This window comes from Bos javanicus, chromosome 20 (genome assembly GCF_032452875.1).
Source record: "Bos javanicus breed banteng chromosome 20, ARS-OSU_banteng_1.0, whole genome shotgun sequence".
In the NCBI taxonomy this organism is placed as follows: Eukaryota; Metazoa; Chordata; class Mammalia; order Artiodactyla; family Bovidae; genus Bos; species Bos javanicus.
In genome coordinates, this window is record NC_083887.1 from 70,850,437 (window position 1) to 70,866,547 (window position 16,111).

Consider the following 16,111-nt stretch of genomic DNA (forward strand, 5'->3'; position numbering starts at 1 on the left):
GTTCCCTCTGTCTGGGGGCTGGAGCCGTGACGAGCCAACACGGTGGGTTCAGCTGAGGCTTCCCCCTGGGGGCTCCCTGGACCCTTGCCCCCACCACCCAGCAGACACCTCCACCAGGACAGGACCGGGCCCCTTATCCATAATCTCACTTTCCTTGGACACTCTCTCAGCCGGGCTGCATGGTCCCAAACACGGGGCCCCGGAAGCAGGTCCCGCTGAGGAAGGGCGACTCAGATGGAAAGGCATGGGAGAGGAAAGACAGTGGCGAGGCCAGGCCTCTCCCTGTGCCTCTCCCTGTGCACCAGTAGCCCCCACGTGAGGGCACTTCGCTGGGAGCCTGGGGCAATGGTGGGGGGCGGGGGCCCTCCATGCACGCAGCAGACCTGCAGTCCTGCACCAGCCCCTCAAGGCTGGGGCTCGTCTGTCTCTCATTTAGACAACACTTAGGCCAAGACTATGAAAGAGTGATTTATTCACACAGGCACACACGACACCCACAAAACCCAAATTTCTAACAATTTGCAAAACATCAAGTCTGTGAAAGAACCCGTCACCAAGAGACAAAGACGGCCCAGCCCCACCCAGGTCACGTCTGGGAGTGTGTCTCCCCTCCACGCACCCTGGGGGTGGGGTTCCTGCCCAGGTCACGTCTGGGAGTGTGTCTCCCCTCCACATACCCTGGGGGTGGGGTGGGGCGGGGTGTATCTAAGGGGTCCTGAGCAGTTTTCCCAACAGGGTCGGACAGCTCTGGGAGTAGAGGAGGTGGATGCCAAGGATGCTGGTCAGGAGTCTCCCACCCACCACTCGGCCCCCTGGTCCTGCACGGAGAATCCTTGCAAAGTCCAGTTCAACATAAACTTGCAGACTCTTGCATGGAAAGTGGAGGTGACTGGTTCTTGGAAACAAACACCCAAGTTCACGTAACTTTGGAGGAGGCTGGATGTGGCATCCCGTCCCCGCACCGACGCCGGCTTCACTGAGCAGCAACAGCTGGACAGTCCCCCTGCCCTCACGGTCCCTGACGTCGCTCGGGACGCACGGGCAGTCCTCCACCTCGGTGGCCAAGGCCGAGTTATCCTACAACCCGTCTTTTCCAACATCTGGCTAAATATTCATGCAGTTAATGTCCTCTCAAGAACGTACCAAGTGTGGGGGGGGTCTGCCTTAAGTCACCCGAGCTGAGTTTTATTTAACTGCTCATCTATTGCTGGCAGCCACATGCAGGGATTAAGCAGATCAGCCTTCAGATCACACCCGGGTGTGGCCAAGACTGTCGGATGGGTGGGGCCCCACCGGGCCGGCCAAGTTCTGTCGAGCTCACTGGCCTCTTCTGGACGGGCCTGAGAAGGCTGCTCCTGGTCACAGGGTGAAAGCCCCGACCTCACCGCAAGAATCCCAAGGTCGGAGGGGACCTCGAGAGGAAAGGGCAGAGGCACCAAGACAGGCTCCCAGGGGCCGAGATGAGTGGGGCGTGCGCAGCTGGCCCCACCCACGGCAGCTCACTCTCTGGGAGTGGGTGGAGGTGGGCTGCCCTCAGCTCCCAGGCCCTCGGGTTGCTGCAAGGCAACACGTGTGTGTGCAAGCAAAGCCACAGGCATGCACGCACACACAGGTACACACACAGCTGTGCACACACACAAGCATGAGCACACATGCACAACACGTAGATGCATGCACACGGAAACACACTCACACGCGTGCAAATACACTCCCATACTGGCTCACGTATACACCTGCCCACACGTGCTCACATGCACACACACATCCATGTGCACACACACGTGTGTGTAACCACACCAGGAGCATGTCCCTTGTTATGCACCCATGCTTACACACATCCACACGTGTACACATACACTTGCACATGTATATACACTCACATACGCACACATACACACGCAGGGACATACCCACACACGGTAGATACCCTCTCACACTTGCACACTCACATGAACAACACACACACACACGCCCATGTATACACGCTCCCACACATGCACCCTCACATAATACACACACGTGCACACACGTGCAGCCCACTCCCTCCTCAGACACCACCCCCACCCCACGGGCTGGGCTGCCTAGGACCACAGGCCGCCGTTCACTGAGGCCGCGGACAGTGAGCTGACGAGCGCCCGCTGGTCCCCTCGCCTCTGGAAGTGGTTCCTGATGAGCTTGTAGATGGCGAAGCCGGGGATGACCAGGCAGGGGACCCCAGCAACAAGGACCACCACGGCGTACACCCAGCCTGGGTACTTGATTTCCTTGGATTTGGGAAATTCCTCCTGGAGAGAGAGTGGTCTCAGGTGAGCAAACCAGGCAGCCGGGGTCTCACTCAGGGCAACGAGCCCGCCCTTCGTGATTCACTCCTGCCTCTAGAGGGAGGGGAAGCCTGCCCCCACCCACCCACCCTGGAGGCCCAGGACTCACATAGGCTGGGTCCCAAATGTTGTATGTCAGCTCCTCCCTGACCTTGATCACGAAGAAGAACAGGAAGATGGCCAGCATAAGCAGGGGGCTCACCACTCTCCACGTGACCTGCCAGAAGATGTTGGGCTTGTGGCCGATCATGAACTCGATGTCCCTGTTGAACCTGGAAGCAGAGGCCGAGGGGCTGTTAGTCCCCGGAAGGCAGAGGGTGGCAGCCTCTCCACGCCTGGAGAGACGGTCTCTCCTCTGTGATGCTGCACTCTGACCTCTCACATCCTTCTTGGCAGACACGCCTTCTCTGGGAAGCCCCACCATCCCGCGGTGCTAGTGCCAGGCTAGACGTGTGGACTCTCGTCAGAGGCCACGTCCTCCTCGGCCCCAGGCTGACACTGATGTGAAGGGCAGATCAGAGCTGCTGGGGGCCGAGGAGGGGAGCTGTCCGGCTCCCTGTCTCAGTCCCCTTGGCAGGGCAGGGGCTCTGACCCTGGGCAGCCTCACCAGCACTCTTAGAGGTGCAGCGCTGGGGGTCTTGACAGGGTCCCCTGCATGGGCTTGTGCATTTAATCTTAATTGATTTCACCAGATCGTTTACGGAGTGGTGGTGAGTCCAAGTCCTATTAACAACACGGTGCCAATCCGTGATGCCCTGAATGACTGGCCAAGGGACGGCTGACCCTGCCACACTTGCCCACTTGTCTTTGCCTGAGCCTCTGTCTGGCAGAGGAGCCCTGCTCAGACCCCTGGGGGCAGGCCTGGCAGTGCAGTGGGAACTGGAGTAAAACACCAGCTTCCTCCCTCCTCCAGGCAGGGTCCTGGGGAAGCCCCATCGACCCACAGCAAACGCCTGTGCACCATCCTGCCTTCTCCCATTCGCCCCGAGACTGGGCTGCCTCCTGCTGCGGCTGCCAGCGCCCTTCCCGAGGCCTGGGGGCATCTGGACGCTGCAGAGGGCGGGGTCTGCAACCCCCGTGAGCTCCATGGCCTCTCCGTTGCCCTCCCAGGCTCAGGCCATCTCCACCCCACACCAGACAGAAGAGACACCTGCGCGGCCCTGCGCACCCCCTACCATGGGGTTCCCCGCCCCCGGCCCCTACCTGTCCACGCCGTACACATAGACGACGGAGAACATCTCGAAGAAGGCGATGACGAGCAGGGGGATGGAGCCCGCGTAGCTGTCCAGGAGAGACAGCCAGTACTGGCCGGAGTTCAGTGTGAAAATGAAGGCGATGAGGTACATCCCCAAGCAGATGAGGCCTATGGCGGCAGAGGGTGGGGTGCCGTCACGGGCGTCTGCCCCATGCCTGCCGCAGTCTCCCTCTGGCGGCTGCGTCATGGCCTCGACCCCGCCCACAGGCCCCGCCCATAGACCCACAGACCCCGCCCACGGACCCACAGGCCCCGCCCATAGACCCACAGACCCCGCCCACGGACCCACAGGCCCCGCCCATAGACCCACGGGCCACACCCCCCACCCCCCCACCCACCCCCGACCCCCCGCCCCGTCCGCACGGCCCCACCCACAATCTCCACAGGCCCCGCCCACCTGTAAGCAGCTCCTTGGGCCACTTCTTGGGGATGACTTTGAGGTCCTGCAGGGGCACGACCACGCCCTCCATGTTGCCGAACATGGACGACAGGCCCAGGCAGAAGAGCATGACGAAGAAGAGGACGGACCAGAGGGGCGCCACCGGCATCTTGGTGATGGCCTCGGTGAAGACGATGAAGGCCAGCCCGGTGCCCTCCACGCCCTGCAGGGCGGCAGGCGAGTCACCCAGGGCCCTCCGAGGTGCCCACTGGCCGGTCTGGCCCTGACACTGGACGGCTCTGCATCCGCCAGGCCGGCACCCACACCGTCATGGATGATGCGGGCCATTCTGTGGAGTGACTGCAGCTCTTGTCTTTTAGCTCTAGGTGTATTTTAAAAGGCTGAACTGGTTATATTGCTGGGAAGTTGACCACATTGTCTGGCGGTGGTTGGGGGCCCATGCAGCCCAGACAGAAACATTGGGCAGACGGGCGTGGACTGCCATCTGGTCGCCGGTGGGTGCCCCCACCCCGCCCATAGCCGAGGCCATCATGCAAACCGACTTCAGCGGGCCTGAGCGAGAGCCGAAACAGAGCCCCTGGACGTGCGCCCACCAGCGCTCAGAGTGGCCCGCGGGGCAGGCAGTGCCATAAACGTGCTTGTGGGTGAGTAAGGATGACACTCTGCACGGAGTGGCCCACGCAGGTAAGTGAGGCCTCGGGCACTGGGCCCCCCTCTCGAGGCTCAGGGTTCCCGGGGGTTGAACCTCCGCAGAGAGCCCTGAGCTCAGAGGGGCTGAATGAGGAGCCAGTGGATCTGGCGGGATCCTGCAGGGCCCATGGCACCGTCACGGCATCTGCACACATTCCTGGGGCACAAGGACTCAGAGAGCCATGGGGAGGTTGCAGGGGGTCGTCACAGCACTATGGAGCCCACATCGCAGAGGAGCAGTCCGGGAGGTCTAACGTCCTTGTATCCGTGGGAAAGCAGAAGCCCGTCAGCACTGCCCAGGGCTGGGGGGCGGGCGCTTCCGGCTGAAGGGAAACTACCAGGGGGGCAGGAGGGCATAAAGCGACTGCGTAAACTTACTAACCCCCCACAAACTGAGCTTCCAGGCGAGAACTGGCACCTTGAGAAGGTCGCTTTTTAAAAGGAAGGGGGATTGAGACTCGTGGTCCCTGTGACGTTCCCCAGGGACAGCCAAGTTGGGAGGACCCTCTGCTGTGTCCACTCCTGGCAAGATGGCGCTGTCGCTGGAGAAGCAGTGCCAGGCCCTCAAAAATGCTCAACACCCCCCCGAAATGTTGTGTGGCTCCCAATAAGAGAATTGCAAAGCTAAGATTAGTAGATGCCGGCCTACGAGCAATCACAGCAGATGTCGCTCGTCCTGGGGGCCGGCACTTGAGCTTGTGAGCATCAGGGAGGGACTCCCGGGAGCCTGATGGCCACCGGTGATTTCAGAAGGACGGTGACAGTGACTCCGACCTTTGTGTAGGAGAAATTCCAGTAAAAGCGGGCCATGGGGTGTTTCTGTGTGTTTGGCACAAGGCCACGGGAGAGGTCAGGCCCACGGAGGGCATCTCACGGTCTCACATGCGGGGCCCATGGCCCAGTAGATGCTGGTGCCCTAGAGCCAGTGCCCGGACCCTGCGGGGCAGGATAGCCAGGGTGGGCGGCCGTGTGGCACGGGGCAGGTTTGTCCAAACTGGACTCCCAGGGGAGGCTCGGTGTCCACCCAAGGTGCCCGCTGCCCTGGCCCTACCTGTGAGAGGAAGGCGTCCATGTCGCAGGTCTGGAACTTGAGCCTGGCGTAGGCCGCGGGGTCGGAGGCGTTGCACCACCGCTGCATCTCAGCAAAGTTCTCCTGCGTCACGTTGCCTTCGGGCAGGTCGAACCCGTTGATAAGCGTCAGGATGTTCCTGGAAAGAGAGCGAGGCTGACACCAGTCCGGGTGGGCTCCTCGGAGGTGGAGGCCCCCGCAGCTGTCGGGGCACCCGCGGGCCACTCACGTGCTGAAGCAGTCGTCGTAACGTTCGGTGGCGCGGAAGCCAATGATGGAGTAGACCACGGTGGCCGCATACACGGACGTGAAGCCGTTGATCACAGACACGATGACCGAGTCCATCTCGCAGTTGTTGCTGTGGACAGAAGCGGCGTCAGTGAGGACAGGCCAGGGGGCGCGGTGTCCACACGGCCAGCCCACGTCGGCACAGGTGGGCAGAGCTGCGTCTTGGGCCAGCCGGACAGGCTGAGCCGCTGCTGGGCAGGGAGGGGGGAGGGCTCACCGGGCACCAGGTGATGGCCCCCATGCCTGCTGCAGCCTGCAGGCTCCTCGGTGCCCCCATGCCCTGGGGACCCTGGAGCTGGGGCTGAAGACGCTGGTGTTCAGGTCCCTGCTCGGCCAGCGTCTGCTCTGGGCTCAGGAGGTGGCGCATCAGCCCTACTCGCACACGACAGCCTGGACCTTCCAACCACCAGCCACAGAGGCCTCGAAGAGGCAGCCTGGGCCGGGTGGCCCCATCCCCAGGCCTGGACGCCTCCCTCCCTCTCCTTACCCCCTCTCTGCCCCCACAGACGCTGCCCCCCAGCCCACCCCAGGCCTTCATGGCTGAGGACACCCCATCTCCAGCCACCTCGACACCTAAAGCCTCCCTCAGCTCGGTGCATGACCCCTGACCTCCCATCCGCTGAGGCACCATCCTTCCAGGTGCCTCTGTCAAGAACCCCAGGGAAACGCAAATCCGACCCCAGTGAGGGCCTTCCCTGGTGGTGCAGTGGGTGGGAGCCTGCCTGCCAGCGCAGGGGGACACAGGTTTGATTCCTGGTCTGGGAAGATCCTGCAGGTCGCAGAGCAACCAAGCCCGTGGACCGCAAGAGAGGACACTTCGCTGCAACTGGGGAGAACCCGCAAAGCAAGGAAGACTCACGGCGGGCAAAGAAGAAACGGCTACTGAAAACAAACACGTAGCTCAGTGAGCGGCCACACCCTCCCCTGCGGCCAGAACCCAAGCACCTGAGAGTGACAGGCGCGGACGAGGGCGGGAGGACCCAGCGTTCCCACATGCCCTACAGGGACTGCAGAGGGGAAGCGGCTCCTCAGACAGTTAGACCTGGAGCCACCGCGAAGCCCAGGGCCCCCCGCCTCGGGGCACACGCGCGGGGAACGAAAACAGGTGCTCACGGAGCTGGAGCACAGACGTTCTCAGCAGCCAGAGAGCGGGCGTGGCCCAGCGAGGCCCGGCTGCAGGCCAAGGACGCCCCGGCCTCGGGAGAGAGACGGACACGCAGGCCAAGGACGCCCCGGCCTCGGGGGAGAGACGGACACGCAGGCCAAGGACGCCCCGGCCTCGGGGGAGAGACGGACACGCAGGCCAAGGACGCCCCGGCCTCTGGGGAGAGACGGACACGCAGGCCAAGGACGCCCCGGCCTCGGGAGAGAGACGGACACGCAGGCCAAGGACGCCCCGGCCTCGGGGGAGAGACGGACACGCAGGCCAAGGACGCCCCGGCCTCGGGGGAGAGACGGACACGCAGGCCAAGGACGCCCCGGCCTCTGGGGAGAGACGGACACGCAGGCCAAGGACGCCCCGGCCTCGGGAGAGAGACGGACACGCAGGCCAAGGCACGGGGGGCCGGGGGCCGGCTGCAGCCGCTCCCCACAGCTCCTGAGAACGCCTTCAGCTGGGAGCCGGCCTGCCTGCCTCTAGCCCCACCACCCCTGATCCGGGAGACTCGGAGCCTCAGCTCTGGCGAGTGCCCACCCACCTCCAGCCTCACAGCTGGTCCGAGGGGGAGACTGGGGCTCTGCGCGTCAGGTGCCTGGAGGAGCAGCCCCTCGCCCCCATGGGACCCCCATCCAGCATACTCACTGGACAGGGTTGTAGCTGGAGAAGGAAATGAGGCCCCCGAAGGCCAGGGAGAAGGAGTAGAAGACTTGGGCCCCCGCGTCCAGCCAGGTGACCGGGTTGGCCAGCTCCGTAACCTGCGGCCAAACAGAGACCCTCAGCCGCGCACCACGGGATGTGGGGGCTCCCAGGAGGGGCGTCCAAGGAGGGGACAGGAGCCGGGAGGCCAGGTGACACCTGAGGCCACCAAGTAGAGGCCAGAGGGAAACGACCCTAAGGCGACAGCTGGTGGCCCTCTGCCCTGAGCCACACGCGAGCTGGCATGCGCTGCCCTCCCAGGCCCGGCCGGTGTCCAGGGACCAACGGGGTCTCGGAGCCCAGGGTGGGCGGGAAGCCCAGACTCACGTTGGGCGTGAAAAGGAAGACGATGCCGTTGGTGGCTCCCTTCAGCGTCAGGCCCCGGATGAGAAAGATGGTCAGGACGACGTAGGGCAGCGTGGATGTGATGTACACGGCCTGGGGGAGGCGGCAGCTGTTGGGGGGCAGGGCTGGGGGCCCACCGCGAGGCGGAGGGCTGAGCCCCGGACCGTGCCCCCTCCTCCCGCACCCTGGGCCCCGCCTCCCCCTCTGGTCTCCGTGTCCTCTCGTCACCACGGTCACCGTTTAGCTCCCACCACCCAGACGGGCACCACAGTCGCTCCCGCCTGCGGCTTCTGAAGCGTGTGTTTGGGAGCCGTCTGGCCCAGCACTGAATCTGGGGCGCTGCCCAGACAGGCGGTGGGCAGGGGCCGAGCCCTGAGAGCTGCTAAAGGGGCCCCCGGTCCCCCAGAGGCCCACAGCCCCGCACCTTCCCTGTGGTCTCGATGCCCCGGATGGTGCACACGTAGAGCACGCTCCAGGCGCACGTCAGGGCCAGCAGGATCCACCACTGCACGGAGCCCGAGTCATTGATGGAGGTGGAGACGTTGAGGGTCTCGCGGTACCAGAAGTAGTCCACAGAGGAGCTGCGGGCACACTCGTCCACGTAACCTGACACCGCACCACACCAGTGAGGGCCGCGGAGAGCGTGGGCCCAGGACACTGACAGACGCCAGGACGCACTGCACACGTGCACACACGTGTGCACACCCGCATGGACATACCCAACAGACAGCATCACAGTGAACTCACACGTGTGTGTGCACACCCCACACAAACATGCACAAATGTACTCACCCGTGTGTGTGCACGCCCACACCCACACACGCGCAACAAACAGCATACACAGCACACTTACACATGTGCACACACCCACACTCAACAGCACGCACCACATACACGAGTGTGCATGCACAGACACACCCAACAGCATGCACAACATACGTGTACATGTGTGCACACTTTAGTGCACTCGTGTGCCCACGAACATACTTGTAGACACACATAAGCATGCACATACCAAACCAAACAGACTTGCATGTATGCTCACGTGCAGACCCGTGCACACACTCGTGCACACAGGGAGCGTGTGCACCGGGCTCTGACTACCTGTCCCCTCCCCCAACCCTGCCCCCGGCAGGCACAGACCCAGGGCTTAGCTGGGCGTCAGTGCCCGGGTCACGACACGCAGTCATTCAGGAGCTCACCAGTCTTTGGGGTCTCACGCCAGAGCCCACACTGGGTGGCTTGTTCAGCCTCACACACTCTCTCTGCTCGAGACCTAGCAGCCCAGGGTCCTGGTTGCCCCCCGGGCTCAGGGAGCCCAGTGAGACCCTGCCAAGGCAGGAGTGGTCTAGTCCTGGCAGACCCTCCTACCTCACCCCTGCCCACATCCCCTGCAGGGCCCTGGGTGCAGCAGGGAGGCCATGCCCCTTTCTGTGCTCGCGTTTTTGCTAAACTTGGGCGACAACCACGTGGACGTTAGAGATTCGGGAGACGCTGCTCTCGGGCCAGCTCCGCCCCCACCAGCCCACCCAGGGCTCACCTGTCTGGTTGGCATTGAGCGGACACTGGCTCCAGGGCAGGGGCTCCTGGAAGGAGTTGAAGAAGTACCACATGACCCAGGCGATGATGGTGTTGTAATAGAGGCCCACCATGAAGGACACGAACATGGACGCGATGCCTGGGGGGAGAGGGGACGTCAGTGCTGGGGTGGGGTGTCACTGCTGAAGTGGGGGGTCACTGCTAGGATGGGAGGTCCTTGCTGGAGTGGAGGTAGTGCTCGGGTGGGGGAGTCACTGCTAGGGTGGGGGTCACTGCTGGGGTGGGGGCGATGGCTAGGGTGGCAGTCACTGCTGGGATGGGGGGTCACTGCTGAAGTGGGGTTCACTGCTAGGGTGAAGGCAATGCTGGAGTGGAGGGTCACTTCTGGAGGCGGGGGTCACTTCTAGGATGGGGGGTCACTGCTGGAGTGGGGGTCACTTCTGGGGAGGGGGTCATGGCTGGGATGGGGGCACTGCTGGAGTATGGGGGTGCCGGGGTGGGGATAACAACTAGGCTGGGCAGTCGCTGCAGGGGAGGGGATCACTGCTGGGATGGGGGTGCTGGTCACTGGAAGGGGGTCACTGTGGAATGAAGGGTCAGTGCTGGAGTGAAGGCAATCTCTGGGGGGCCCTCTTGGCCCACTGAGTGTGGGTGAACAAAAGGGTCCCTGACCTCAGGAAGGCGCCCCCACTGTCAGTGTCCCTCCTAGTCCCTGCTCTGGGCAGGAAGTGGGGGGCTCTGCTCTCCCCCTGTATCTGCCCCCACTGGACCTTGTGTTCCCTGGGGACCCAGGACAGCCTCTCCAGCCCATACCATCCCCACCACAACAGAGTCTAAGGAAGGGGTGGCAACAGCCTCAGGGTGGAAGCTGTGGAGCCCGGGCCGTCTCCTCGCCGAAAGGTAGAGGGAAGAGAGGGCAGCGTGTGCTGCCAGCCCGGACCCCAGGCTGAGCCTGGGCATGGACGCACCTACGCCCTTGAGGGCCGGGTGGATGGCGCTCCAGACGCCCACGCTGCCCTTGCGCAGCCGCTGCCCGATGGCGAACTCCAGGTGCAGTAGCGGGATCCCCTCCAGGACCAGCAGGATGAGGAATGGAATCATGAACGCTCCTGCGGGGGCCGGGGAGGCATGGTCAGGGCGGTCACGTGACTAAGGACGTCGCCCTTGACCACGCCCTTGACGGTCATCGAGTCATTTACAGAGGGGCTTGTGCCTTCTCCTCGAGGTGGCCGGCTCATCCGCGGTCCCCACAGGACGCTGCCTGCCCCCCAGTCCCTGGAGCGCTAGGCTGGCATTCGCCTGTGGGAGGAGTCCAGGGAGGGGCATGCGCCAGGGTAGGCCCCCTGGGGGTGTGGGCCCACAGCATCCGCACTGGAAGGTGGGGAAGGAGTAAAGGCCAGGAGCTCAGAAGCCGGCCCAGACCCCGCGCAGAAAGGGGTCTGCATCTGAGCTCTGGGGACCCCACTCTGGGCCAGGGAGCAGTTGGACCTGGGGTCTGTGTCCGCCCTCGCTGATGGGTCCCAGGGCCTGGCCTGGCCCCAAGCAGGGGCCCCGTGAACACCTGCCTTCATGGTGCTCATGGGCCCACCATCCCAGAGCCCTGAAGGGGTGAGCCCCCTCCTGCTGCTCCATCCTCGGCCCCAGTCCGTGGTTTTACCAGCTGCCCGGGCTCCTCCCCCTGACCCGGGCTCTGGGGGAACCAGGGGGCGGGCAGCCCGTCCAATGCACCTGGCCTGGCCCCATGCTGAGCCGAGTGCAGGCCTGCTGATATTAGCACGGCCGCAGTTACCAAAGGTCGCCGGCTCTAGTCGGCAGGCAGCTCGGGAGCTGAAACTGGCCGATAAGGATTGGAAACACTTGCTTCAGGGCTTAAGAGTGTGTTCAGGTCCAGTCTGAGGGGGACCTCGTGGTCGGGCTCCCTGGTTACCGGGACCGCCAGCACTGGCCTGGGACGCCCGCCCTAAGGTCCCTGCTCTGTCCTGGGGTCCCACGTGGCCTGCCGTGGGCTGAGGTCCCCTCTCTGTCCTGGGGTCTGGCGCAGCCTGCCAAGGAGTGAGGTCCCCTCCTCTGTCCCGGGGTCCGGTGCGGCCTGCCGTGGGCTGAGGTCCCCCCCTCTGTCCCGGGGTCTGGTGCAGCCTGCTGAGGAGTGAGGTACCCCCTCACCCCAGTTTGTGCAGCCCCATCTCCCTGCCCTCCTCTGCTCACCTCCCCTCATCCTCCCCGCCCCGCCTCCACCTCCCGACACACACGTTCTCTGCTCCCCCTCAAAGGGCTTAGATCCTTCACTTGTGCCCGCTTCTCTCCCAGATGCCAGCCAGGCCGCAGCCTTCCCACCATGGCCTCCTGGGCAGTGTGAGTGTCAGACCTGAGCCTGAGGTCCCCACTGGCGAGGCTCTGTGTATACACGTGTGTACGTGTGTGTGAATCCATGTGTGCGTGCACGTGCCTATCCACACGTGTGTGTGTATCCACGTGTATGTGACTGAGTGCGTGTATGTGAGCACGTGGGTGCCTCCACACGTATCCAGACACTTGGTGTAAGCGTGACATGTGTGTACGAGTGTGCACGTGTGTCCTTGTGTATGTATGGGCGTGCATGGGTGTGCACAGGTAAAAGTGAGTGTGTGTAGGTGTGTTTGAGTGTGTCCACGTGTACTCTTACGCCTGAGTGTGCGTGTGTGTGTGTTGAGGGGAACCTGGAGCACATGGCAGGGGGCTCCCGGTCTCTGCGCCCGGCTCCCCTCTTGGCTCCTGGGCTAATCCCTCGGCCTTTTCTCCTTTTCCTCCTCCGTCTGCCTCTGGGCCCCAGGGCCAGCGGCACTTTCTCCTACCCGTGGACTGGCCTCAGTCCCCACGCCAGGAAGCTGCAGGGCCACTGGCCGCCCACCTGGGGCTCCAGGCACAAGCTTCTTCCAGGGCCGGTGCTGTGTGGGGCGGGGGGCAGTGTGCCGAGGGTCAGCAGGCGAGGGTGTGGGCTGGGACGCAAGGACAGGCACCAGGAATGGGCCCCCCCAGGCCAGACCCCTCGATGGAGGGGAGCCAGCAGCCTGCGGTCTGGGGCTCGGCCAGCTGCGGGCTCAGTGCCCATCCCTCTGTCCATGGAGGGAAAGGTGAAGTAAGGTTTGCCTCTCTGAGGTTCTCAGGAGCTGGATTTGAAAACCTGTGGGGCAAAACCACCAAGAAGAAAACAAGCTCCCCATCCTGTCCCTTCCTCTCACGATGCCACTTTTTCCCCGGGACTCCCTGCCCCTTCACCACCATTGGGAAACCCTATGCATCCTTGAAAACCCCACTCAGACAGCCCCTCCTCCAGGAAGCCTCCCCTGCTCCCCATGATCCTGGCACCTACACCAGCCCCCCAGCCACCCCCACAAGCTCCTCCAGGACCGGAGGCTCAGCTTCTACAGAGGCAGGGAGGGTGGGGCCAGGGCACGTCCACTGCAGCCCCCAAAGGTGGGCTGGGCCCAGCGAGCCCTCCATGTCCCCACATCGTGAGGCCCGCCTGGTGGGCACCCCCAGCCCTGGCAGCACAGAGCGGAGGCCCCTCCCCTCCCCAGGGATGGGCGGCTTTTGGCTCCCTTTTGGGGTTGGGTCTTCCATTTGTGAACTGATCCCTCTGCTGTGGGGGCGGGAATGGGGGTGTCAAACAGAGGGGCGGGGCGGGCTGCAGGTCTTAGGAGGCAGGAAAGCCAGAGTGCCCGGCGGCCAGCGGGTTCCAAAGGTCCCGGGAGATGAGAGTGGAGACCATCAGCTCCAGGAAGGACGTGTGTGCAGAGAGATGCCGGGGCAGAAGTTCCAGGAACTCAGGAAGCGAGGCAGGGGAGGGGAGGGGGGCGAGGGCCTCGAGAGCCCCCCGGGGTGCAGGGTCAGGTGGGGCACCATTCCGCCTCGGGGTCTCCAAGGCTTTTGTGACCACAGACCCTCAGCCGCTTACGGGAGGGAAGCCCAGTGGAAACGGAGGCTGCTGCCCGCCCCTCCCCCTGCCCCACAGTGGACAGGAGCCGAGGGGGCCTTCTCGCTCCCATGGCCGGGCTCCCTGGGACACCGCCCGCTTCCCCAGATGCCCTGGAGGGCCGCGGGCCCCTCTTCCACTTCCCCGAAGCACAGGGGAGGACCGCCACCTGCCCTCGCCCGTGGCCTCCCTGGCACCCCTGCTCCACCTCCGTTGGTCAGGACTCGGGCTGCTAGGCTGTGGAGCTGGCCCTGGGAGGCGGGGGGCAAAGCTGGGTGGCAGGTCCTGCCTCCCCTGGTTCTCCCTGCTGGCGGCCGGGACCCAGTCCTTGCAGGTCTGTGGGGGCTCAGCTGGCCTCCAGGTGACAGGCACCAGGATCGCCCGCACCAGGGGATTCCAGAGCCCGTGGCGCTGCCCAGAGGGCCTGGGGGCGGGGAGGAGGCCTGAGGCTGGCCCAGGGTCTAAAGTCATGACCCCTGGGCCCCAAGCTTCCGAGGGCCCTGCTCAGCGGGGTCCCTGGGGCGGCGCCCAGCCCGTGTGCCCCTGAGCACTCGCTGGATGGTCAGAGGGGTGCCGTGCTGGGGAGGACAGAGCCGGGCGGGGAGTGGAGGTGCCCCCAGGTGGGCGCCCCTCCTAGGGCTCGGGAGGGCAGGGTTGGGGTGCCGTGCTGGGGTGGACAGAGCCGGGCGGGGAGTGGAGGCGCCCCCGGGTGGGCACCCCTCCTGGTGCTCGGGAGGGCAGGGTGGGGGCGCCATGCTGGGGTGGACAGAGCCAGGCAGGGAGTGGAGGCGCCCCCGGGTGGGCACCCCTCCTGGTGCTCGGGAGGGCAGGGTTGGGGTGCCGTGCTGGGGAGGACAGAGCCGGGCGGGGAGTGGAGGCGCCCCCGGGTGGGCACCCCTCCTGGTGCTCGGGAGGGCAGGGTTGGGGTGCCGTGCTGGGGAGGACAGAGCCGGGCGGGGAGTGGAGGCGCCCCCGGGTGGGCTCCCCTCCTGGCTCTCGGGGTCGGACAGCTGAGCCAGCAGCTGGCCTGCAGACCCCAGCCTCGTCCTCAGAGCGGCGGACCGCAGCGTGCACACTGTCTGCCTGCTGACCGGACTTACAAGTGAGTGTGCAGACCCTGGCACAGTGGCCCGACGGGGCGCTCACCCAGGGACACGGGAAGAAAGGCGCGTGCAGGCCTGGGGGCGGGGCCCAGCGAGGGGCCCAGAGGATGAGAAGGACATCCCTGGTCCGCAGGGGGCCCCACCTCCCTGAGCCCAGGGAGCCAGCAGCCGGTCCTCCTCAAACCCAAGTGAGCTGAGACCTACGCTCCGTCCTGCCCCCAGGCCCGTCCGCGTCCGCCTCCGCCTCGCCTCCGGGGCAAACCTGCCTTTAGGGGCCAGCTCCTTCAGCCTCACAGGCCCGGCTGCCTGCCCGGTGCAGACCCCGGGGGAGCGCAGACGCCGGGGAGCACGGGAGGGCGGCCAGCCTGCGGGCAGCGGGGCATAGCGCCTGCTCACCACGCTCCCGCTCGCTCGGGGGACCATGATGACCCCATGATCAGGGTCACGCGACGTGCACACAGCTGCTCACGGCCACACGCATAGCAACACCACAAACACCGCTGACAGTCGAGCCTAAATCGCGGGTCTTCATCGTGGCTCTCTCTACTCTCTACTTTTCTGTATAGACTTTTTTTTTTCCCCATAATATGAAGCTAAAAATAAAGCAAAAGATCATTTACTTTTTTGAATTACGCAAAACTCCTGGAAATGATTGGAGACTAACTAAGCTTTTGCCAAACCAGAACAGATGGGCAGGGGTGGGAGGCCCCCTAAGACCCTCGAAGGCAGGCTCCTCAAGCCACACAGCTGCTCCCCTCCCCACGGCTGGGGCTTCGGGAATGGGAGTGTCACCCTGACGAGTCAGCAGCCACACCCGCCTTGGTCTCAGGGATGGTCTCCTGGGCGTGGAGGGCGGGCCACTGGGCTCCCAGCCCATGAGCTGGCTCAGAGGACAGTGGACAGGCCTCCTGAGGGATGGGGGTACCGGGGGCGGGGTCCTGACCCACGTGGGGGCTGCGGCGTCCCCCTCCCCCAAGCTGGGGGGCAGTGTGCAGCCAGCAGCATCCTCCCAGGCCTCCCAGTCAGGGTACATCTGGCCTCCTGGGGGTCTGAGCTCATGGTGTCTGCTCCAGTCAACCTCTGGGAAGACCCCTAATCTGCTTCTAGCATGTTCCCCCCAGGAGTCCCTCCCCAGCTCTGGGGTCCAGCCCCCTCTTCTCAGGGGCCAGCGATGGGCCTTCACCCACCAGCAGGGTCAGCCCGGAACAGCCGCCATGTCCCACGAGCAGGGGAGCAGCCAGGCCCTCCTCCTGGTGCCCGAGTCAGGGACCCTCCACCAGGACGGCCCCCGAGG

General features: G+C 64.6%; 1 protein-coding gene across 1 annotated transcript in view; it reads right to left on the reverse strand.

The window, feature by feature from the left end:
* Positions 1 to 455: 455 nt before the first annotated feature.
* SLC6A19 (solute carrier family 6 member 19) overlaps positions 456 to 16,111 on the reverse strand; it is a 16,867-nt gene continuing 1,211 nt past the window's right edge. Inside the window, exons 2-12 of the mRNA XM_061393928.1 lie at positions 10,731 to 10,871; positions 9,764 to 9,901; positions 8,648 to 8,829; positions 8,206 to 8,316; positions 7,825 to 7,937; positions 5,965 to 6,093; positions 5,718 to 5,874; positions 3,974 to 4,178; positions 3,525 to 3,684; positions 2,431 to 2,593; positions 456 to 2,285 (exon numbers count right to left, since the gene is read on the reverse strand). Of these exons, the coding sequence (XP_061249912.1) occupies positions 2,082 to 2,285; positions 2,431 to 2,593; positions 3,525 to 3,684; positions 3,974 to 4,178; positions 5,718 to 5,874; positions 5,965 to 6,093; positions 7,825 to 7,937; positions 8,206 to 8,316; positions 8,648 to 8,829; positions 9,764 to 9,901; positions 10,731 to 10,871 (1,703 nt within the window). The 3' untranslated portion in view covers positions 456 to 2,081. The remainder of the gene's footprint in view (positions 2,286 to 2,430; positions 2,594 to 3,524; positions 3,685 to 3,973; positions 4,179 to 5,717; positions 5,875 to 5,964; positions 6,094 to 7,824; positions 7,938 to 8,205; positions 8,317 to 8,647; positions 8,830 to 9,763; positions 9,902 to 10,730; positions 10,872 to 16,111) is intronic.